Source organism: Salmo salar, chromosome 15 (assembly GCF_965601325.2).
Source record: "Salmo salar chromosome 15, fSalSal1, whole genome shotgun sequence".
NCBI lineage: Eukaryota > Metazoa > Chordata > Actinopteri > Salmoniformes > Salmonidae > Salmo > Salmo salar.
Window position 1 is genome coordinate 43446221 of NC_138305.1, and position 23642 is coordinate 43469862.

Sequence of the window (23642 nt, forward strand, 5' to 3'; positions counted from 1 at the left end):
CGAGTGAAGAAGCAAGCATCATGTTATGCGGTGATGCGCACTGTGTCACCAGTGCACATTCACAGCCCGGTGCGATCTGTGCCTGCGCCCCGCATTTGTCGAGCTAGGTTGAGCATTTAGCCAGGAAGGGTGGTGCCAGCTCAGCGCTCCTGGTCTCCAGTTCGCCTTCTCGGTCAAGGATATCCTGCGCCGGCTCTGCGTACTGTGTCGCCAGTGCGTATTCACAGCCCAGTGCGTCCTGTGCCCGCGCCCCGTGTTTGCCGGGCGAAAGTAAGCATCCAGCCAGGACGGGTTGTGCCAGCTCTACGCTCGAGACCTCCAGTGCGCCTCCACGGCCCAGTATATCCTGTGCCTGCCCCACGTACCCGGCCTCCAGTGAGTCTATCCAGCCTGGTACGCCCTGTGCCTGCTCCTCGCACTTGCCCTGAGGTGCGTGTCACCAGTCTGGCGCCACCGGTGCCAGCCCCACGCATCAGGCCTCCAGTACGCCTGCCCAGTCCAGGGTGTCCTGTTCCTGTTCCTGCTCCCCACACTCGCCCTGAGGTGCATGTTACTAGTCTGGCTTCACCTGTGCCAGTCCTACGCATCAGGCCTCCAGTACGCCTGCCCAGTCCGGTGTATCCTGTTCCTGCTCCCCGCACTCGCCCTGAGGTGTGTGTTACCAGTCTGGCGCCACCTGTGCCAGTCCCACGCATCAGGCCTCCAGTGCGCATTCCCAGTCCAGAGCTTCCGGCGACAGTTCCCAGTCCAGAGCTTCCGGCGACAGTTCCCAGTCCAGAACTTCCGGCGACGATTTACAGTCCAGAACCTCCTGAGACGGCCCGCAGCCCGGAGCCTCCTGAGACGACCCGCAGCCCGGAGCCTCCTGAGACAGCCCACAGCCCGGAGCCTCCTGAGACGGCCCGCAGCCCGGAGCCTCCAGCGCGGCCCGGAGCCTCCAGCGGTAGCCCGCAGTCTAGAACCTCCGGTGATGATCCACGGTCCGGTGATACAAAAACGGAGGGATCAGCGGGCAGAGCGGGGGTTACGCCCCGAACCAGAGCCGCCTCCTCTGCTGGAGGATCCGCTGGATGATAAGGTTCTGTGTACTGCACCAGAGCCGCCATAGACACTTGTCTCCCTCCCTACCCTCTTTTTTTTCTTGTTTAGTTGCATTCGGAGTCTGCACCTTTGGGGGGGGTACTGTCACGTCCTGACCATAGTAAGCTGTTATTTTCTATAGTAGAGTGGGTCAGGGCGTGACAGGGGGGTTTTCTCGTTTTGTATTTCTATGTTGGGTTGTTCTAGTTTTGTATTTCTATGTTGTGCTTTGTTTGAGATGATCTCCAATTAGAGGCAGCTGGTCATCGTTGTCTCTAATTGGAGGTCATATTTAAGTTGGTGTTTGTCCCACCTGGGTTTGTGGGAGATTATTTTGAGTAGTGTATGTTTACACCTCTGTGTCACGGTTTGTTGTTTTTGTCATTCAGTTTATTTATGTATTGCATAGTTTCACAGTATAAATTAAATGTGGAACGACACACACGCTGCACTTTGGTCCGCTTCTCCTTTCAACAACCGTGACACTCCCAGAAAAGTCCTAGCTAAATTCTTGCTTGAGAAATTGCATTTTGCTAAGAAGCTGTTTTGTTTTCAATTAAAATGGTCAAAAATAATCACAGTAAGTTACTTAATTGATACCCAGAAATTATTTGATATTGAGATAAAAATGGCTGCAATGGACCTTCAAAAATCCTTGAGATCTGAATTAATTGAATAAAAAGTTCAGTAAACATTAGAATCGAAAATGATATAATTCAGTCAGGAATAATAGCACTAGCGCAGCACTAATCCCGCAGCAGGAATGGTGATTGTTCTTGGCTTGTGAGTTCCATTCAGACACTGCTCTTCATGAGGTCATAATCTTGAGCCATGTCTTCATCCACACAAGCCAAGGTGGTGCCCTTCCAATGAGGGCTCAGTGCCATGTCCACTCAGATGGAGCGAGTCACTACTACATTTTAAACTAGTAGGATGGCCACCAGACGAGATGGTAGCCACCATCTGTGTTACTTCAGGCTTGTCCATTGGATTCTTGCAGGGATGAGAGAGGGTCACTTTCCTGCCTTCATTCAGGACAAAGTTAGCGCCCATCTGAAATCATATCAAAATCTGAATTATAATGAGGACATGGATTATACAAACCTATCCCAAAATAATTGGGCATTGTATAAATAATTTTCTTCATAGAAAGAGGAAATATTATTTTGTGTGTTTAATGTATACTGTATCTTAAGTAGGAATATATTTTGATTTGTTAAACACTTATTTGGTTACTACATGTTTCCATATGTGTTATTTCATAGTTTAGATGTCTTCACTATTATTCTACAATGTAGAAAATAGTACAACTAAAGAAAAACCCTTGAATGACTAGGTGTGTCCAAACTTTTGACTGGTACTGTATGGTGACTCACTCTCCACTTCTGCCGTCTGTGAGGGGCGTATCAGCACTCAGGTTCTGTGAGATTGGGCCTCCTGTGAGCTGCTTGTCAGTTGTCTTCAGCTCAGTGTCTATGTGGTCCAGAAAGGCATCCCATTCCTCCTGCAGGAGCACACACCTATTACATCTCCATTACATATTTATTACAACATCTCTCAAGTCATGCCAAAAGTTCACCTGAAATCACAGATAATAGACCATTGTGTAGAATGGAAGTCTAACCTCCAACTGCAGGAGCTCCTCTACTTGCTCTTGCACCTTGGCATGGCTGGTAAAAAATTGGGGGAGAGAAGTGTCATTGTCAAAATAAAGTTTTTCTTCTCCTAAAAGAATAATAGTTTGCAGATTGAGTAAGGCAGTTCTCTGGTGTTTGCTCTCCAAACTCACTGAAAATACTTATTCCACAGGTCTTCAGCCTCGCTCTTCTTCTTCACACCAATGCTAACAAATGTGAACAAAAAGTTTGGACTGAATATCTGCCACCAAAGGAGAGGAAGAAACTGAAACTAAAGTAGGCCAAAAGTCTTTAACACACACCCACCTTTTATAGAAGTTGGCACCACAGGCCATTAATCCAAATAAAGTTGTAATTTTATTTAGGACAAAATCTTCAATGGAACCTGCAGAATGACAAATAAACAATGTAGCTGATTGTGCAAATGACAGTCCTGGCGAATGCATGACAGAGTTTAGTTCGCCTATTGCTAAATTATTCATCCCTGATCACATTGTTCTACTTTTAGAACATGTTCTGTAGGCCAGGTGTTTTCAAACGTTTCTTTCCCAGGAAAACTGGCTATCCAGGGACCCCCATCATATGTTAGAAAAGGTGATTGATAATGGCAAGTGGAAGTAATCAACATTTTAAAATGAATAGATTTGGTGGACAGTTTCATTATTTTGACCTTCCCACAGTTCATTGGAAGAGGAAGCATAAACTGTAACATAGTCTATTAGCTAGGAAAGTATATTGGTGGCTTAGAGTGTATTATGCTGTTGTACAGCAAATTTTCTGCAATCAATTTTTTTTTCTTGAGCTGAGAGAAAATGTTGCACTTTTGAAGCACATTTGCATGAATTCTACATAGTTTGGCATTGAGCTGAGATACATTTTATTCAGTTTTAAATCTAATTTCCTGACATTTCTTGCATTTTATCCATGGCTAATGCTGTGTTCCTCTGCTCAAACATTTTAACAAAATCAATGGCATGTGCCCTGAATGCCTGTTTCTTTTTTTGGGTGGGGGAACCTCGCTGACTGTCTAGCTTTTATTTGATTGTTAGTTCTCAAAGATTATGATAATATATATACTGCCTTCTATTTGGTTGTTTCCTTCAAATTGACACTGAAATAGTTTTCCATCCGGAAAATTATCACTGAAATTACACACCTAAAAAGAAACGTGTAATTTACACTATATTAAAGGGATAGTTCAACATTTTGCAATGAAGCCTTTTATCTACTTCCCCAGAGTCGGATGAAGAGGAACAGTTAGCATGCTAACGTTCCAGTAGACTTCCAGTCATTGCGCTAACGCTAGAGACATACAAATGATATTCTGTTGCAGGTGGCGATATAGAGTTGAAGTCGGAAGTTTACAAACACTTAGGTTGGAGTCATTAAAACTTGTTTTTCAACCACTCCACAAATGTCTTGTTAACAAACTATAGTTTTGGCAAGTCGGTTAGGACATCTACTTTGTGCATGACACAAGTAATTTTTCCAACAATTATTTATAGACAGATTATTTCACTTATAATTCACTTTATCATAATTCCAGTGGGTCAGAAGTTTACATACACTAAGTTGACTGTGCCTTTAAACAGCTTGGGAAATTCCCAAAAATTATGTTATGGCTTTAGAAGCTTCTGATAGGCTAATTGACATCATTTGAGTCAATTGGAGGTGTACCTGTGGATGTATTTCGAGGCCTACCTTAAAACTCAGTGCCTCTTTGCTTGACATCAAGGAAATCAAAAGAAATCAGCCAAGACCTCAGAAAAGAAATTGTAGACCTCCACAAGTCTGATTCATCCTTGGGAGCAATTTTCAAACGCCTGAAGGTACTACGTTCATCTGTACAAACAATAGTACGCAAGTATAAACACCATGGGACCACGCAGCTGTCATACCGCTCAGGAAGGAGACACGTTCTGTCTCCTAGAGATGAACGTACTTTGGTGTGAAAAGTGCAAATCAATCCCAGAACAACAGCAAAGGACCTTGTGAAGATGCTGGAGGAAACAGGTACAAAAGTATCTATATCCACAGTAAAACGAGTCCTATATCGACATAACCTGAAAGGCCGCTCAGCAAGGAAGAAGCCACTGCTCCAAAACCGCCATAAAAAAGCCAGACTACGGTTTGCAACTGCACATGGGGACAAAGATCATACTTTTTGGAGAAATGTCCTCTGGTCTGATGAAACAAAAATAGAACTGTTTGGCCATAATGACCATCGTTATGTTTAGAGGAAAAAGGGGGAGGCTTGCAAGCTGAAGAACACCATCCCAACCATGAAGCACGGAGGTGGCAGCATCAAGTTGTGGGGGTGCTTTGCTGCAGGAGGGACTGGTGCACTTCACAAAATATATGGCATCATGAAGAAGGAAAGGTATGTGGATATATTGAAGCAACATCTCAAGACATCATTCAGGAAGTTAAAGCTTGGTCGCAAATGGGTCTTCCAAATGGACAATGACCCCAAGCATACTTCCAAAAGTTGTGGAAAAATGGCTTAAGGACAACAAAGTCAAGGTATTGGAGTGGCCATCACAAAGCCCTGACCTCAATCCCATAGAAAATGTGTGGGCAGACCTGAAAAAGTGTGTGCGAGCAAGGAGGCCTACACACTTGACTCAGTTACACCAGCTCTGTCAGGAGGAATGGGCCAAAATTCACCCAACTTATTGTGGGTAGCTTGTGGAAGGCTACCCGAAACGTTTGACCCAAGTTAAACAATTTAAAGGCAATGCTACCAAATACTAATTGAGTGTATGTAAACTTCAGACCCACTGGGAATGTGATAAAATAAATAAAAGCTGAAATAAATCATTCTCTCTACTATTATTCTGACATTTCACATTCTTAAAATAAAGTGGTGATCCTAACTGACCTAAGACAGGGAATTTTTACTAGGATTAAATGTCAGGAATTGTGAAAACTGAGTTTAAATGTATTTGGCTAAGGTGTATGTAAACTTCCGACTTCAACTGTACATAAAATAAATGCATAATTAAACCCCCCCCCCGGCTACCTCCATCCCAGTTTGAAAAGCCTGCTGTAGGCTACAGCACATGCAATTCACTTTAGGGTTTACAGATCACAGTCAATATTATTTTAATATCCATAGCTATTCCCTTTCTATTGCTATTGTTGGCTCACTCTGCATAGTAGTGATGGGCATTCCGGCTCTTTTCAGTGAGCCGGCTCGTTCGGCTCAGCTCACCAAAAAGAGCCGGCTCTTTTGACTCCAAAACGGCTCTTAAAAAAAATATATGTTTTGTATTTTTTCAAGTCTAACAGTTTGCGAGGGTTTGACCTGAATTGGTGTTAAAACAATTCTAATTAAATTATTAAATGAAATCATACTCTACCTTAACCACAATGTATTTAAAAATGCATTGGTTTGTTATGAAAAAGAATGCTATTAAACATTTGCATTTAAAGTATAACTTTTTAATGTATATAAACAAAGTGCATATAAATCTAACCATTCAAAACTAATACAATCTGAACAGCATAATAGAATATTGCACCATATCAAATAAAAATAAATAACAATGTGCAAAACTGCAGCATCCCACTTAAAACATTAAACTGGTCCCTTTTTTTCTCTCTCTTCTTTATTGCTATGTTATAACCAGCAGCACACAGCAATGCTGACCATATTTTGCTTTTATGAGAGATTTGCATTAAGAAATGCAAGCTGCCTCACTTTCGAGGGGCTGATGCGGTTTCTTCTCTCAGTAATTATTTGTCCCGGTTTCAAGAAGACCCTCTCAGAGGGAATGGATGTGGCCACTATGTAGAGTCTCCCTGTCATGACTTTAGTGAGCCGTGGGTAGACAGAGACCTTGTTCTTCCACCAGCTTAGAGGGGAGGGGCTCCTCCAAATAGGATCGGACCTCCATAATGGCATCTGCTGAGGGATTCCTTCGTGCTGCATCCCCAGTTGCTCTCTCGTCAAACAGCAGACGTTTGTGGCACTACTGCTGGTGCTTCTGCTCCATCTGATCCCTCTTCTTCCTGTTGCCCTGGTGCCTGAGCCAGCTGACTGCTGAGGCTGTCCCTCCCTGCTGCTGAGATTATTCTTTGAAGAGCATCAATCGCTCTGGCATCACTGAAGGCTAACTTCTTAAACCTGTGGTCAAGTGTCACGGCTGTTCGAAGGAGCGGACCAAAATGCAGCGTGTTCGTTGTTTCACATATTTATTAAACGTGAAACTGAAATACAAAACACTTAAATTACTTGAAAACAACAACCCATGACGCAGAGAGGAAAACACACTACTCAAAAGATAATAACCCACAAACAGGAAGAGAAAAACCCCTATGATCTCTAATCAGAGGCAATGAGGATCAGCTGCCTCCAATTAGAGATCAACCCCAAACAATCCCAACATAGAAATAGAAAAACTAGAACTTAAAAACAGAAATAGAAAACATAGAACAACCCAAAACACCCCCTGTTGTGCCCTGCCCTACTCTACTATAGAAAATGACATCTTACTAGGGTCAGGATGTGACAGTAACCCCCCCCCCCCCCCCAAAAAAGGTGCAGACTCCGAATGCAAACAAACAAAAAAACCCAACAACAAAACAACCACAAAACACAAAGGGAGGGTAGGGTGGGTGACTAATGTCTATGGCGGCGGCTCTGGTTCCGGGCGTAGTACCCCCACCGCCCGCTGATCCCCCCCGCTTCTGTATGTCCGGAGGAACCAGACCATGGATCATCGCCGGAGGCCGCCGCTGAAGAACCTGGGTTGCAGACCACCGCTGAAGGCTCTGGGCTGCAGACCGCCGCTGAAGAACCTGGGTTGCAGACCACCGCTGAAGGCTCTGGGCTGCAGACCGCCGCTGAAGAACCTGGGTTGCAGACCACCGCTGAAGGCTCTGGGCTGCAGACCGCCGCTGAAGGCTCTGGGCTGCAGACCGCCGCTGAAGGCTCTGGGCTGCAGACCGCCGCTGAAGGCTCTGGACTAGGGATGCGCACTGGAGGTCCGATGTGTGGGACTGGCATAGGTGGCGCCAGACTGGTAACACGCACCTCAGGTCGAGTGCGGGGAGCAGGCACAGGACACCCCGGACTGGGCAGGCGCCCTAGAGGCCTGATGCGTGGAGCTGGCATAGGAGGCACCAGACTAGCAACACGCACCTCAGGGCGAATGCGGGGAGCAGGCACAGGATGTACTGGGCTATGGAGGCGCACTGGAGGGAGAGTGCGAGGAGCAGGAATCGGTCTCACCGGACTGGGGAGACGCACTAAGGGCCGAGTGCTCACAGCAGGCACTGGCTGTACCGGGTTATGGATGCGCACTGGAGGAAGAGTGCGAGGAGCTGGAATCGGTCTCACCGGACTGGGGAGACGCACTAAGGGCCGAGTGCTCACAGCAGGCACTGGCTGTACCGGGTTATTGATGCGCACAGGAGGCCTGATGCGTGGGGCTGGCATAGGAGGCGCCAGACTAATAACACGCATCTCAGGGTGAGTGCGGGGAGCAGGAACAGGACACCCCGGACTGGGCAGGCGCACTGGAGGTCGGGTACGTGGGGCAGGCACAGGATATACTGGGCCGTGGAGGCGCACTGGAGATCTCGAGCGTAGAGCTGGCATAACCCGTTCTGGCTGGATGCTCAACCTAGCTCGACTAATGCAGGGCGCGGGCACAGATCGCACCGACCTGTGAATGCTCACTGGCGATCCAGTGCGCATCACCGCATAGCTCGGTGCTTGCCTCGTCACCCGCTCCCCACGGTAAGCACGGGGAGTTGGCTCAGGTCTCCACCCTGACTCTGCCAAACTTCCCATGTGCCCCCCCCAAACATTTTTGAGGGGAATGCCTCTCGTGCTTCCTTCGTAGCCTTGCCTGTTGATCTCGTCGCTGTACTTCCCTCTCTGCTTCCACCTGTTCCCATCGGAGGCGATCCATACCGGCCTGGATTTCCTCCCACGTCCAGGATCCTTTTCCCTCCAGTATGTCCTCCCAAGTCCATTTCTCCTGCTGCTCCATTCCACGCTGATTGGTCCTTTTATGGTGGGTTATTCTGTCACGGCTGTTCGAAGGAGCGGACCAAAATGCAGCGTGTTCGTAGTTCCACATATTTATTAAACGTGAAACTGAAAGCAATACACGTAAATTACTTGAAAACACAAAACAACAACCCGTGACGCAGAGGAAAACACACTACTCAAAAGATAATAACCCACAAACAAGAAGAGAAAAACCCCTACTTAAATATGATCTCTAATCAGAGGCAATGAGGATCAGCTGCCTCTAATTAGAGATCAACCCCAAACAATCCCAACATAGAAATAGAAAAACTAGAACTTAAACACAGAAATAGAAAACATAGAACAACCCAAAACACCCCCTGTCACGCCCTGCCCTACTCTACTATAGAAAATGACATCTTACTAGGGTCAGGACGTGACATCAAGTGCAGCGGTTTCTGATAGCACGTGATTATATTCCATTCTGTGGAACTTTCTGTCCATTGATGAACATAGGGTATCCATCAACTCTGTCACATGTCCTGTGGTTACATTTGCTTCTCTCTGGTGGCTGGCTGTGATTCGCTGCAGAGTATCATTTTTGAGGCTGACTCATCGCTGAAAAGAGAGAACAGTAACTTATTAGTTCAGGTTCATGTTTTGTCTACTGATACTACATTCTCATCTTCATATATAATACTGGATTAAATAATGATGTAGTAATAACTGCTAACTGCTCTCTCCACTGATCTCTACAGTGACCTGCTCAAAGGGTTCCAGGACTCTGCACACCTCCTCCACCACCTCCCATTCCTCTTGGGTCAGAGCATCAACAGGTGCATTGACAATGGTCAGGGTAGAGATGATGGCATCCTTTGACTCAAGAAACCGCTTCAACATATAAAATGTTGAATTCCATCTTGTAGTGCAGTCTTGTTTAGGCCTCAGCTCAGGCATCCCCATCTGGCGTTGTGTAGACTTTAGTTTTTCAGCACCTACTGTGCTCCTGTGGAAGTATTCCACAGCTGCTTTCACTTTGTCCACAGTGGGCTTCATCACCTTCAGAGCATCTCTTACAATCAGGTTGATTGTGTGGGCAAGACATGGATGATGGGTCCATTTTAACATTTTCATGGCTTTGGTTATGTTAGCTGCATTGTCACTAACACAACAGACCACTTTTCCATCTACTTGCCATTCTCTGGCGACTCTCAACAGTTCCTCTGCCAAGTTCTCTGAGGTGTGTCTGTCGCTCAAAGCAGTCCAGAAGACAGCTAGACATCGAAAAATCTTCAATGAAGTGACATGTAATTGACATGTAAGAAGTGGGTTACCCTTGATTTCCAGCAGTCAGTGGTAAGGCAAACTGCAGTAGCCTTTTGGAGTCTTTCCCGCATTGAAGCCTGTGTGCTCTCGTACAGTTGTAGAATAAGTGATTTTGAAAGGGTTTTCCTGCTTGGAATTGTGTACATTGGATTTAGACTATTGCTATAATTTCTAAAACCTCTGTCCTCCACAATCGAAAATGTCTGGAAATCGGTGGCAATTATTTTAGCCAAGGCAATATCAATTTGGCCTTGTTTTGCTACAGACAAAGACTTTGGCATAAACTGGTCCATAGAAGGCGCGTTGCTGTGGGTCGCGGAGTAGGCCTACTTGACTGAGTGGATACGCTGGCTCCACCACTATCACTAGCAGGCCCGCTAGTTTCTCGAAGCTCCACTACAGCTAGCTTCACAGTTGGGTGCACAGTTCTCATTTGCCGCTGTAGGTTGTGCTTAGCACCGACTTTATATGAGATTTTGTTTTGGCAAATTCTACACTGTACTCTAACATTGTCTACGTTATTAAAATGCATCCAAATGCTACTGTGCTTCCAACTCATTTTCCAGCTGTTGTTTTCACAGCTGTCCTTCCTCTCTCCTCGGCTGCTAAGTGTGTGACTGTGAGTGAGTTAGCTCGGCCCTCCCTCACGCATCTTTGGTTCATTGGTTGACACTGCGTGTCTGATTGACAGGAACAGGACAGGCTCTTAGTCTGAGCAGTCAGAACGAATGTGTGCGCTTAAGCATTTAAGCCTATATTATTTTATTTCTTTTTTCGTTCTTTGAATTAGTAATTCTATTCATTTAAATCTTTTGCTTATTCATAAATTATTTTTTGTATATTTTTATAAATAGATTCGGCTCTTCTGATATGCGAGTCGGCTCGGAGAACGACCCATCACTACTGCATAGGTTATATGTGACAGTAGCTAGCGCCACAAGATAGCTACAGAAATATCGGTAGTATACTGTACCCGCTGCTTCTTTCTTGCCATTTTCTTCCCATTGTATTCAAGCCTGTTAAACCATAAATAAGAGTATCCCCTGGCTCATTGATATCTTCAGCCATCTCTGGGAACTGTTAGCCTCCTCCAGCAAAGCAGAAACAGTAGTTAGCTGCAACTGTATTGCAAGCAAGCAAACCATATCCTATTCGGCTTATCAGAAACATCACATGATTTGGCTAAAGTCATGGTGGTTTACAGTATTTAGGAGCACTTGTGCGACATTTGCTGACCTGAATGAAAGTACAAGCAAGGTGTGTTTGAAAGGGGTAGCAAGAAAGCTCATGAATAAATAATGTATTTGTGGGTGATCTGGTATAACTTTAGATAACCCTATCAGTATCACTCCTGGTTGCATTGAAATAACATGAAACAAACAACTCATTTGTCAAGCAATTGTATTGACCATTGAACATCCCAATTCCTTAAAATCTCCACAGATTTCTTTCCTTCAAGTTTAAACTTCAAGCTGGGACATATGCTTAAAAATCCACCTTAGCGCTTTAATAAACATAGCCAATTCACCCAGTGCAAAAAAGAGATAAAAACAAATCTCCCAACCATTCAGCACTAACATTGATTTGGAAACATTATGATAAAACAGTTCTGCCAAAAAATAAAATAAAGTTAAGCAGAGAACTTAAAATTGTTGTTGGTTATTTCTTTTGATCCTCTGGAGCACATTACGTAAGGACTCAGGCAGGTAATGCATAATTTATTCTGTCATTCACAAACTTCTTCAGGATTGGTGGGTCCCCTGCGGGACGTTGAGCTAACGTAGGCTAATGTGATTAGCAAGAGGTTGGAAGTAACAAGAACATTTCCCAGGACATAGACATATCTGATATTGTCAGAAAGCTTAAATTCTTGTTAATCTAACTGCACTGTCCAATTTACAGTAGCTATTACATTGAAAGAATACCATGCTATTGTTTGAGGAGAGTGCACAGTTTTGAACATGAAAAGGTATTAATAAACCAATTAGGCACATTTTGGCAGTCTTGATTCAAAATTTTGAACAGAAATGCAATGGTTCATTGGATCAATCTAAAACTTTGCACGTACACTGCTGCCATCTAGTGGCCAAAATCTACATTGCAGCTGGGCTGGAATAATACATGATGGCCTTTCTCTTGCATTTCAAATACAAAGAACGGTTGTTTTTTTTCTTTGTATTATCTTTTACCAGATCTATTGTGTTATATTCTCCTACATTCATTTCACATTTCCACAAACGTCAAAGTGTTTCCTTTCAAATGGTACCAAGAATATGCATATCCTTGCTTCAGGGCCTGGGTATGTCATTTCAGGCGATAATTGAAAGAAAAAGGGGTCCGATCCTAAAGAGTTTTTTTAAGGGTAAGTGGGGAACATACAAACTGAACACCAAAGCTTGTCCTCACATGAAGAGGTTCTTCAGAGCATTTGAACAAACTCCCCTTAATGTATCCCTGAACATTTGTTCAAATGTTGTGTCGGTAAGACCATTATCAAATGATTTAAAAACACTTTAAGGAAAAAATAAAGAGAACAGCAACAAGACAGAAACACGTCTCAAAATAAGACCAGAGGACTATTGTTGTGTGCTTTCCCCAAAACAAGTTTGACCTAACCTAAAACCAACCCTGCCTCATGCCCTTTATTGGTCAAGTTAAAAACAATTACTGAAAAAGGCAATGCCACAGAGTGACATTCTCCACAATCGCACCATCGACAAGACTAAATAAAAAGATTGCTTGACTTCTCTAAAATGTTCAAGTATCCCAAGTGTAATAGAATAGCCCTGAAGGAAAGTTTATATCTTAGAATCTCCCCCCCCCACCTTCTCTGCTTATAGACTGAGTTTTTAAAAAGAAAATAGTTTGAATTTTAGAGCCAATCACAATCGAGATTACCTCCCATTCAAATCAATTACGTTTCTTAGCTTTTACATACTAGACCCTACTAGGGTTTTGCTGGTATTGCATACATATCTGAACAACATGTAGTTGCCATAAATCATGTTTAGACAGACGTTGTGCTTTGGGGGTGGAGCTTGGCCAGAGAGACTATGAGCAGAGAGAGTAGACAGGGAGAGTGGCCCTTGTTCTCATCAGGAGAAGTGGTGTTAGGACTTCTTTGGACAGTGCGATGTCGAGTCCGTGTTGAGGACCTCTATCATGGTTCTAGTCGTCTGGAACGTTTCTGCTACCGATGGAAGACTCTGGTACCACAATGGTAGGCTGAGGTAAAAAATAAAAAGGTTATCAATACAATAATTGGCCAACTTATGATGCGGTTAAAGTTGATAACAGTGATAATGCTGAGCTACTCACCTCTTTAAATTCATCCAGTTTTTAGCTGTTTTACTAAAGCTGTCAGGACTGTGTGTTGTCATGGCTTCAAAATCAACCAACTAAAAAAAACCCAGAAAAATACTTAAACCAGGCACATTGTTACATTTCCCAGTGGTGGTGTCAATGTTGTAACGAATTAGAATGAAGTAGTGTAAATTAGAGCAAAACGTCACTATTACCTTCCCTTTGGGGATTCTGCCTATCACCTCCTTTCCACTGGCCATCAGTGCTCCCATGACAACAGAGTATGCCACAACACTGAAAAAAGGGAAATAGAGACAACAACAAAAAAAAATTGGGGAAATGGGACTGATTTCATAACTAAAAACCGTTTCACAAAATGAAATCACCATTCAGAGAAGACCAACTGAAACGCATGCCTTAACATGGATTGATGGTTATAGCAGAAAATATGATTTGGACAAAACTTACCTGGACCCTCTGGAGAGGGGCATAAGGTTACAGAAGTAGTAAACCAGGGAGAGGATTAAATTACACACTGCATCTGCATCCTAAAAGATAGAAACAAAAACAACACAATTCATACTACAGGTTCCAGTTACAGAGGTAATATCATTACACAATGATGTGGCCAGTGACACTTTGCTTCTTGAAAGTCCAATATCTTGAAAACTTGACCGCTGACTTGCAAAACATTTTGGGACTTTATCAACAGTGGAAATACGGAGAAAAAAATAAAACTCAGCAAAAAAAGAAATGTCCTCTCACTGTCAACTGCGTTTATTTTCAGCAAACTTAACATGTGTAAATATTTGTATGAACATAACAAGATTCAACAACTGAGACAAACTGAACAATTTCCACAGACATGTGACTAACAAAAATGGAATAATGTGTCCCTGAACAAAAGGTGGGGGGTGTCAAAATCAAAAGTAACAGTCAGTATCTGGTGTGGCAACCAGCTGCATTAAGTACTGTAGTGCATCTTCTCCTCATGAACCAGATTTGCCCGTTCTTGCTGCGAGATGTTACCCCACTCTTCCACCAAGACACCTGCAAGTTTCGGGACATTTCTGGGGGGAATGGCCCTAGCCCTCACCCTCCGATCCAACAGGTTGAGATCCGGGCTCTTCACTGGCCATGGCAGAACACTGACATTCCTGTCTTGCAGGAAATCACACACAGAACGGCTGGTGGCATTATCATGCTGGAGGGTCATGTCAGGATGAGCCTGCAGGAAGAGTACCACATGAGGGAGGAAGATGTCTTCCCTGTAACGCACAGCATTGAGATTGCCAGCAATGACAACAAGCTCAGTCCGATGATGCTGTGACACACCGCCCCAGACCATGACGGACCCTCCACCTCCAAATCGATCCCGCTCCAGAGTACAGGCCTCAGTGTAATGCTCATTCCTTCGACGATGAACGCGAATCCGACCATCACCCCTGATGAGACAAAACCGCAACTCGTCAGTGAAGAGCACTTTTTGCCAGTCCTGTCTGGTCCAGCGACGGTGGGTTTGTGCCCATAGGCAACGTTATTGCCGGTGATGTCTGGCGAGGACCTGCCTTACAACAGGCCTACATACCCTCAGTCCGCCCATTGCGGACAGTCTGAGCACTGATGGAGGGATTGTGCGTTCCTGTTGTAACTCGGGCAGTTGTTGTTGCCATCCTGTACCTGTCCCGCAGGTGTGATGTTCAGATGTACCGATCCTGTGCAGGTGTTACACGTGGTCTGCCACTGCAGGACGATCAGCTGTCCGTCCTGTTTCCCTGTAGCGCTGTCTTAGGCTTGTCACAGTACGGATATTGCAATTTATTGCGCTGGCTACATCTGCTGTCCTCATGCCTCCTTGCAAACATACCCTCGTAAAAAACTGACTATCCTACCGATCCTTGACTTTAGCGATGTCATTTACAAAATAGCCTCCAACATTCTACTCAGCAAATTGGATGCAGTCTATCACAGTACCATCCGTTTTGTCACCAACGCCTCATATACTACCCACCAATGCTCTCGTTGGCTGGCCCTCGCTTCATATTCGTCGCCAAACCCACTGGCTCCAGGTCATCTTTAAGTCTTTGCTAGGTAAAGCCCCGCCTTATCTCAGCCCCCTGGTCACCATAGTAGCACCCACCCGTAGCACGCGCTCCAGCAGGTACAGTGGGCTCCAAAATTACTGGCACCCCTGACTGGCAATGCACAAACAATGCTTAAACAAATATAAATAATATAATTATAGAGATAAACTCAAAATACCAACATGAGAAATACTGTACTTTATTAATGTTTCAATGGAACCAACCAAAATAATTGATTGATTTAATTAATTAAAATGTCAATGTCCTCCAAATCAAGGTTTCACAATGAATGGCACCCTTAAAGATTATTGTAAATAACATCTACCCAAATTAAACCAAATTAAATTCCACTTATTTAAGTTTATCTAAGTCTTAAGGAACTATATTGAGCCATTACATCACTTCCTGTTTCACTAGGGTATAAAAATGAGGGTAACACACATGCAATATCCCGCTGTCATCCAGCACCATGAAGAAAACAAAAGAACTGGCAGTTCAACAGAGACAGATGGTCATAGACCTTCATAAATCTGGTAATGGCTACAAGATCCACAAACAATTGAATATACCACTGAGCACTGTCAGGGCAATTATTAAAAAATTCAAAAGATATGGAACAGTTGAAAACCTCACGGATAGAGGACGCAAATGCATTTTGCCCCCCAGGATAGGGAGGAGGATGGTGAGAGAAGCAACAAAATCCCCAAGAATCACTGTGAAAGATTTGCAGGCTTTGATGGCGTCTTGTGGTCACCAGGTTTCAAAAAGCACCATCAGACGCCACCTCCACAACCACAGGCTCTTTGGAAGGGTTGCCAGAAGAAAGCCCTTTCTCAACCCTAGACACGGATGCAAGCGCTTGGAGTTTGCCAAATGTCATTTAAATTATGACTGGAAGAAGGTGCTCTGGTCAGATGAGACCAAAATTGAACGTTTTGGTCAGATACAGGATCAGCATGTTTGACGTCAAAACAGAGATGCATACAAGGAGAGGAACCTCATACCCACGGTGAAATATGGAGGGGGGGGGGGGGGTCAGTGATGTTTTGGGGCTGTTTTAATTCCAGAGATCCAGGGGCACTGGTTAAGATTGATGGCATAATGAATTCCACCAAGTATCAGGCAATTTTGGCTGACAATCTGGTTGCCTCTGCCAGAAGGCTAGGACTTGGCCATAGGTGGACTTTCCAACAAGACAATGACCCGAAACATACCCCAAGATCCACACAGAAATGGTTCTGTGACGACAAAATCAATGTTCTGCCATGACCAGCTCAGTCGCCGGACCTCAATCCAATCGAAAACCTGTGAGCTGAGTGGAAGAGGGCAGTTGATAAGCGCAAACCCAAAAATGTGAAGGATTTTGAAAGGATCTGCATAGAGGAATGGTCCAAAATCCCACCAAATGTGTTCCTTAACCTTGTCAAACACTACAGGAAAAGACCATGCTGTTATCCTTGCCAGAAGTGGTTTCACTAAGTACTAAATGAGGAGTGCCAATAATTATGAAACCTTGATTTTGGTTAAATTTATTTTGTATTAAATAATTGTATGATTTTCGTTGGTTCCATTGAAACATTAATAAAGTACAGTATTTCTCACATGTTGGCATTTTGAGTTTCTCGCTATAATTATATTGTTTATATTTTTGGGCATTGCCAGTCAGGGGTGCCAGTAATTTTGGAGCCCACTGTATATTTCACTGGTCACCCCCAAAGCCAATTCTTAACCACCTTTCCTTTCAGTTCTCTGCTGCCAATAACTGGAAGGAACTGCAAAAAAAAATCTTTAAAAAAAAATCACTGAAGCTGGAGACTCATATCTCCCTCACTAGCTTTAAGCACAGTCAGAGCAGCTCACAGATAGGCTATCTGTAAATAGCCCATCCAACTACCTCATCCCCATACTGTTATCCATTTTATTTATTTTTGCTCCTTTGCAGCCCAGTATCTCTACTTGTACACTCATCTTCTGCACATCTATCACTCCAGTGTTTAATTGCAAAATTGTAATTATTTCGCCACTATGGCCTATTTATTGCCTTACCTCCGTTATCCTACCTCATTTGCACACACTGTATATAGACTTTTTCAACTGTATGTTTGTTTATTCCATGTGTAACTATGTGTTGTTGTTTGTGTTGCACTGCTTTGCTTTATCTTGGCCAGGTCACAGTTGTAAATGAGAACTTGTTCTCAACTAGCCTACCTGGTTAAATGAAGGTGAAAAAAAAAAAATGCCAAAGGCATGTTCACGCAGATGAGCAGGGACCCTGGGCATCTTTCTTTTGGTGTTTTTCAGAGGCAGTAGAAAGGCCTCTTTACTGTCCTAAGTTTTCATAACTGTGACTTTAATTGCCTACCGTCTATAAGCTGTTAAGACACTAACGACCGTTCCACAGGTGCATGTTGTTTATGGTTCATTGAACAAGCATGGGAAAACAGTGTTTAAACCCTTTACAATGAAGATCTGTGAAGTTATTTGGATTTTTACGAATTATCTTTGACTGAAAAAGGGAGAAAAATAATTGTTGCTGAGATTACATTTACATTTTAGTCATTTAGCAGACGCTCTTATCCAGAGCGACTTACAGTAGGGAATACATACATTTGATTTTCATTTCATGCATTTTTTTTTTTTTTATATATTTTTTTTGTACTGGCCCCCCGTGGGAATCGAACCCACAACCCTGGCGTTGCACACACCATGCTCTACCAACTGAGCCACAGGGAAGGCTACACCATATGTCTGAGGGGATTTTCCCTTTAACAGGTTAGGTAGCCTCATACGAAACAAACTGCTCCACATTTTCAGTGGTAGAGAATAAATCTATCAACACGAAAATAGAAAAACGTGCGTTACATCAGATAGGAAAGCAACAGTATGGATCAGATTGTTGAGATGGCATTTAAAAATCGCACAACTGGAAGCCAACACTGACAGTCAGAGAAAACAAAACAGAGGGAATAGGGAAGAAGAAGAGAGGGGAAGAGAGAGAGTATACCCCAAGTTCAGTGGACAGCATGAGAGCCTTGCCTTTGGCAGTCAGGTCTTTGTAGATGGACTCAATCTCAGACTGGTACTGCTGAGTGCGCTCCTCTGTGGTCTGGGTCTCCACTGAGAACAGCATGTTCCCCACTCTAAGGTAACACAAATACACATCGTCTGAACACACACCTTGGTCTCTATGGACATCAACTGTACATACATCAACATTCATCATGGGACAGATAAGGCACACTTTGGTGAAAGCTGTAGGGTTAGTGGTAGAATAACAAGCTGAATCATATTTCAAGCTTTGTATTTTTTTTTTTTTTAAGTCCGAACTGAATGACAAAGAATTCAATATGTTCAAATAGGGGATTGGCTGTTTCAATACTGAACAAAAATATAAAACGCAACACGAAAAGTGTCGGTCCCATGTTTCATGAGCTGAAAAAAATCCAACAAAAAGCTTATTTCTCTCAAATTTTGTGCACAAATGTCACATCCCTGTTAGTGAGCATTTATCCTTTGCTAAAATAATCCATCCACATAACAGGTGTGGCAAATCAAGAAGTGGATTAAACGGCATGATCATTACACAGGTGCACCTTGCGCTGGGGACAAAAGGCCACTTTAAAATGTGAAGTTGTCACACAACGCCACAGATGTCTCAAGTTGAGGGAGTGTGCAATTGCCATGCTGACTGCATGAATGTCTACCAGAGCTGTTGCCAGGTAATTTTATGTTGATTTCTCTACCATAAGCCGCCTCCAATGTCATTTTAGAGAATTCGGCAGTATGTCCAACCGGCCTCACAACCGCATAGCACGTGTAACCACACCAGCCCAGGACCTCCACATCCGGCTTCTTCACCTTCGAGATCGTCTGAGGCCAGCCACCCAGACAGCTGATGAAACTGTGGGTTTGCTGATGTCAACGTTGTGAACAGAGTGCCCCATGGGGGCGGTGGGGTTATGGTATGGGCAGGCAGGCATAAGCTACGGACAATGAGCACAATTGCATTTTAGCGATGGCAATTTGAATGCACAGAAATACCGTGATGAGATCCTGAGGCCCATTGTCATGCCATTCATCAGCGCCATCACCTCATGTTTCAGCATGGTAATGCACAGCCCCATGTTGCAAGGATCTGTACACAATTCCTGGAAGCTGAAAATATCACAGTTCTTCCATGGTCCGCATACTTACCAGACATGTCATGCATTGAGCATGTATGGGATGCTCTGGATCGACGTGTACGATAGCGTGTTCCGGTTCACAACAATATCCAGCAACTTCACATAGCCATTGAAGAGTAGTGGGAAAACATTCCACAACTTCACATAGCCATTGAAGAGTAGTGGGAAAACATTCCACAACTTCACATAGCCATTGAAGAGTAGTGGGAAAACATTCCACAATCAACAGCCTGATCAACTTCATGCAAAGGAAATGTCGCTCTGCATGAGGCAAATGGTGGTCACACCAGATACTGACTGGTTTTCTGATCTATGCCCCTACCTGTTCTTTAAGGTACCTGTGACCAACAGATGCATATCTGTATTACCAATCATGTGAAATCCATAGACTAGGGCCTAATGAATTTACTTCAATTGACTGATTTCCTTATATGAACTAAGTCAAAATCTTTTAAATTGTTGCATGTGTTTATACAGTATTTTTGTTCAGTGTATTTCATGTCTCAGATGCAACCACTCATTTTCACTTCACACTTGAGGATATCCATACAGTATGTCACACTGCAGTTCTTGCTTCTGAATAAATCCACTTTTTGACAACATACCTTTTGATTTAAACAAAAACTTCCCATACATATTTGCCCATGGAAGAAGTGGTCAGAAAATCACTTTTTAGACCTGAATGCCAAAACATTCAGGAGATACAAGGTGCTCAAAATTGACCCATTTTGAATTCCCCACCATACCATGAGACATCCATGTCTTCATCACTGGAAAGGATAAACGGTTGAGTTTGACATACAGCGTCTTTGGAAAGTATTCAGACCCCTTGACTTTTTCTACATTTTGTTAAGTCACACACTTATTCTAAAACATTTTAAATGTTTTTTTTTTCTCAGCAATCTACACACAATACCTCATAATAACAACAGGTTTAGACATTTTTGCTAATTTATTCAAAATAAAAAACTGAAATACCTTATTTACATAATTATTCAGACCCTTTGCTATGAGACCCTGAAATTGAGCTCAGGTGCATACCTGTTTCCATTGATCATCCTTGAGATGTTTCTACAAATTGATTGGAGTCCACTTGTGGTACATTCAACTGATTGGACATGATTTGGAAAGGCACACACCTGTCTATATAAGGTCCCACAGTTGACAGTGCATGTCAGATCAAAAACTAAGCCATGAAGTCGAAGGAATTGCCCACACCTAGACTCTTCATAGAGCTGCCGGCCCAGCCAAACTGAGCAAATTGGTGGAGAAGGGCCTTGGTCAGGGAGGTGACCAAGAACCCAATGGTCACTCTGACAGAGCTCTATAGTTCCTCTGTGTTGATGGGAGAACCTTCCAGAAGGTCAACCATCTCTGCAGAACTCCACCAAATCAGGCCTTTATGGTGGAGTGGCCAGACAAAGCCACTCCTCAGTAAAAAGGCACATGACAGCCCACTTGGAATTTACCAAGAGGCACCTAAAGACTCACAGACCATGAGAAACAAGATTCTCTGGTCTGATGAAACCAAGCTTCAACCTTTTGGCCTGAAAGCAAAGCGTCACGTCTGGAGTAAACCTGGCACCATCCCTACGGTGAAGCATGGTGATGGCAGCATCATGCTGTGGGCATGCTTTTCAGCGGCAGGGACTGGGAGACTAGTCAGGACTGAGGCAAAGATGAACGGAGCAAAGTAAAGAGAGATCCTTGATGAAAACATGCTCCAGAGCGCAAAAGGATCTGCATAGAAAAATGGGAGAATCTCCCCAAATATAGGTGTGCAAAGCTTTATACCCAAGACTCGATGCTGTAATCACTGCCATAGGTACTTCAACATAGTACTGAGTAAAGGGTCAGAATACTTATGTAAATGTGATATATTGTTTTTTGATACATTTGCAAAAATTTCAAAAAACTATTTTTACTATGTCATTATGGGGCATTGGGTGTAGAGGGGGAAAAAAACAATGTAATACATTTTTGAAAAAGGCTGTAACGTAACAAAATGTGGAAAAAGTCAAGGGGTCTGAATACTTTCCAAAGGCACTGTAATTTAAAAGCTTACAAACAGTGTTGTCAATCTAATGTATATTATATACACACATTTTAAAACCTTTAACGTAAATTATCTAAAAATGGGTAAACTCCAATTTGTTTCATAGTAGAATATGTTGTACCTTAGACCCCATTTCATCTGTTTTATTTTGGGGTTTATTTTCTATTTTGTTGACCCATCATTCAGGGCAGGTCAGGTAGAGCCCAACCTGTTTTGAGCCCTACCTGTTTAGCATGTTATTTTGGCATTAGTTTGTCACACATATCAGTTTGCAAACAATGTATAAACAAATGTATTGAGTGAATAATGTCACATACAAACATGGTCTCTTTCTTGCTTTCTTGAGTAAGGCAGCATAGGTGTTGGTAATCTTCTCTAGTTGTACTGTGATTGGCTCAGTGTTCTGTCACTCAGAATCTACAAGGAGAGCTAGGCAGTTCAAGCCCCCTTGGGTGCTGCCATAGATTTACATTAGAAGAGCCCATCCAAGAAGGCTCAAGGTCATTGGTCACAGATAAATGACATCAAATAACGTTACATCTACCGTAGCTTTGATTGGACTGATGATGTCAACATCATACTTTAAAAATCTTAGCTAGCAAACTAGACAAGCAATCATCATCAGGAATCACGTCAACAAACTACTGGCAAATCCTTTTCAATCCTTGTCATATGAAAAGAAATTATAGATCAAATATATTGATGATCCTCGGCCATTGGACATAAACATTACACAACAAGTCGGAAATCGCAAATTCAACAATGAGTGGTTTGGAAGGCATCAGTGGCTAACTGCAAGCGTTGCAATCACTATTTTGCTTCCCCTGCCTGCTATTCGGTGGAGAGGGTGTGTGGTCCAAGTAAGTGGAAAAAGTCAAGGGGCCTGAATACTTCCCGAAAGCACTGTATACTATAGCTAAGAAAGTAATACTAAGTGTATGTCGCATAGTAAGTTGTTAGTAGCCCATGTGCCTCACCCTAATAATTTGGTCCCTTTCCCCCTAAGAACTTAGCCTACTGTTCTGACTTGGTGGTGCACATGTACCTATAGCCTGTTTCTTTTTGTCGTCATCATCGAATATCGTAAGAGCTTTCATTGTCTGCTTATATGCCACCTTTATTTATCCTACGGTTCTGACTTGGTGAGCAGGGAGAATACTGTAAGAACGCCCCATGTTCTAAATTCTGTCGCTGTACATTTCAAAAGTGCTGAACAAATATTTATATTGACTACCTCCATCTTAGCTTGCTCATTAATGTCTTAATCAAAATTACAGCTTGCCTCTTATCCACTCATTGTTCCCTTGTGCATCTCAATTGTTGTAGGCCTATTGCTTATATAAGTCCATCTTTTAAGCAATGTTGGATTGATATAATTGTTTTGCATACTTTGTGTATTATAATTAGCTCATGTGCTTTTCTTGACGAGGAGGAGATACTTATTAATGTTGTTGGGTCTGTAACCATGTTTGCCAGTGACAGTCTCTTCCCATTCAAATATTTGTTTTCAACAAAAAGGTTAGTAATAGACCAATGTAATTCCAGTTGATATTGTGAGGGTTGTTTTGTTTGCGCATTGCTCTGTCTGTGCGTCTGTATAATGTCTATAAAAGTGGAACCTCATGATTGTATTTTCCTTCCTTTTTAGACCACATAGGCCTAATAAAATACTTCAAATGGTTGGCTAACCGAGTCTCTCTCGCTCTCTGTGTGGTGACTTAAAGAAGAGTAAAGTTAAGGTCTCAACATGCAACTTGCTGAATTTATCCGAACTAACATCTGAATTTCAGTGTTCATTTGAAAGTGCTGAACGAATAGGCCTACCTCGTCGCAGCTTGTTTGCTTGCACTTGTTTATACTTAGATCTGTGAATGATAAGAATAAACATTATGAATTTACTTTACATAAATGTAATAATGTTTGTGTATGGTTCAAAAAGTCTAAACTCATTTTGGCGTTCGTTATTATTGAAGGACAGTGAAGTTCTTA

General features: G+C 43.0%; 2 protein-coding genes and 1 pseudogene across 7 annotated transcripts in view; all 3 read right to left on the reverse strand.

The window, feature by feature from the left end:
- Positions 1 to 1917: 1917 nt before the first annotated feature.
- LOC123727307 (uncharacterized) lies at positions 1918 to 11313 on the reverse strand (annotated as a pseudogene).
- On the reverse strand, positions 6898 to 10872 carry LOC145860875 (uncharacterized). Its single transcript, XM_082961789.1, has 2 exons — positions 9493 to 10872; positions 6898 to 9318 (listed from the first exon to the last, which is right to left on the reverse strand). The coding sequence occupies exon 2, from the start codon at positions 8515 to 8517 to the stop codon at positions 7342 to 7344; it is 1176 nt and encodes a 391-aa protein (XP_082817915.1). The 5' UTR covers positions 8518 to 9318; positions 9493 to 10872; the 3' UTR covers positions 6898 to 7341.
- Positions 11314 to 11410: 97 nt separating the features above from the next.
- Positions 11411 to 23642, reverse strand: part of ttc13 (tetratricopeptide repeat domain 13) — a 29391-nt gene continuing 17159 nt past the window's right edge. For 4 of the 6 annotated variants that reach the window (XM_014144444.3, XM_014144443.3, XM_014144442.3 and 1 more), the window contains exons 19-23: positions 18418 to 18553; positions 13798 to 13877; positions 13545 to 13623; positions 13345 to 13424; positions 11411 to 13251 (exon numbers count right to left, since the gene is read on the reverse strand). In XM_014144444.3, coding sequence (XP_013999919.2) covers positions 13137 to 13251; positions 13345 to 13424; positions 13545 to 13623; positions 13798 to 13877; positions 18418 to 18553 — 490 coding nt within the window. In that variant the 3' untranslated portion in view covers positions 11411 to 13136. Of the gene's footprint in view, positions 13252 to 13344; positions 13425 to 13544; positions 13624 to 13797; positions 13878 to 18417; positions 18554 to 23477; positions 23519 to 23642 lie in introns of those variants that run through there. The other 2 variants (XR_006759175.2, XR_001320922.3) reach the window with 1 other exon arrangement.

Coding starts and splice junctions, on each gene's coding strand:
- LOC145860875 (XM_082961789.1), bottom strand. CDS start 8,517: ATGGGAAGTTTGGCAGAGTCAGGGTGGAGACCTGAGCCAACTCCCCGT.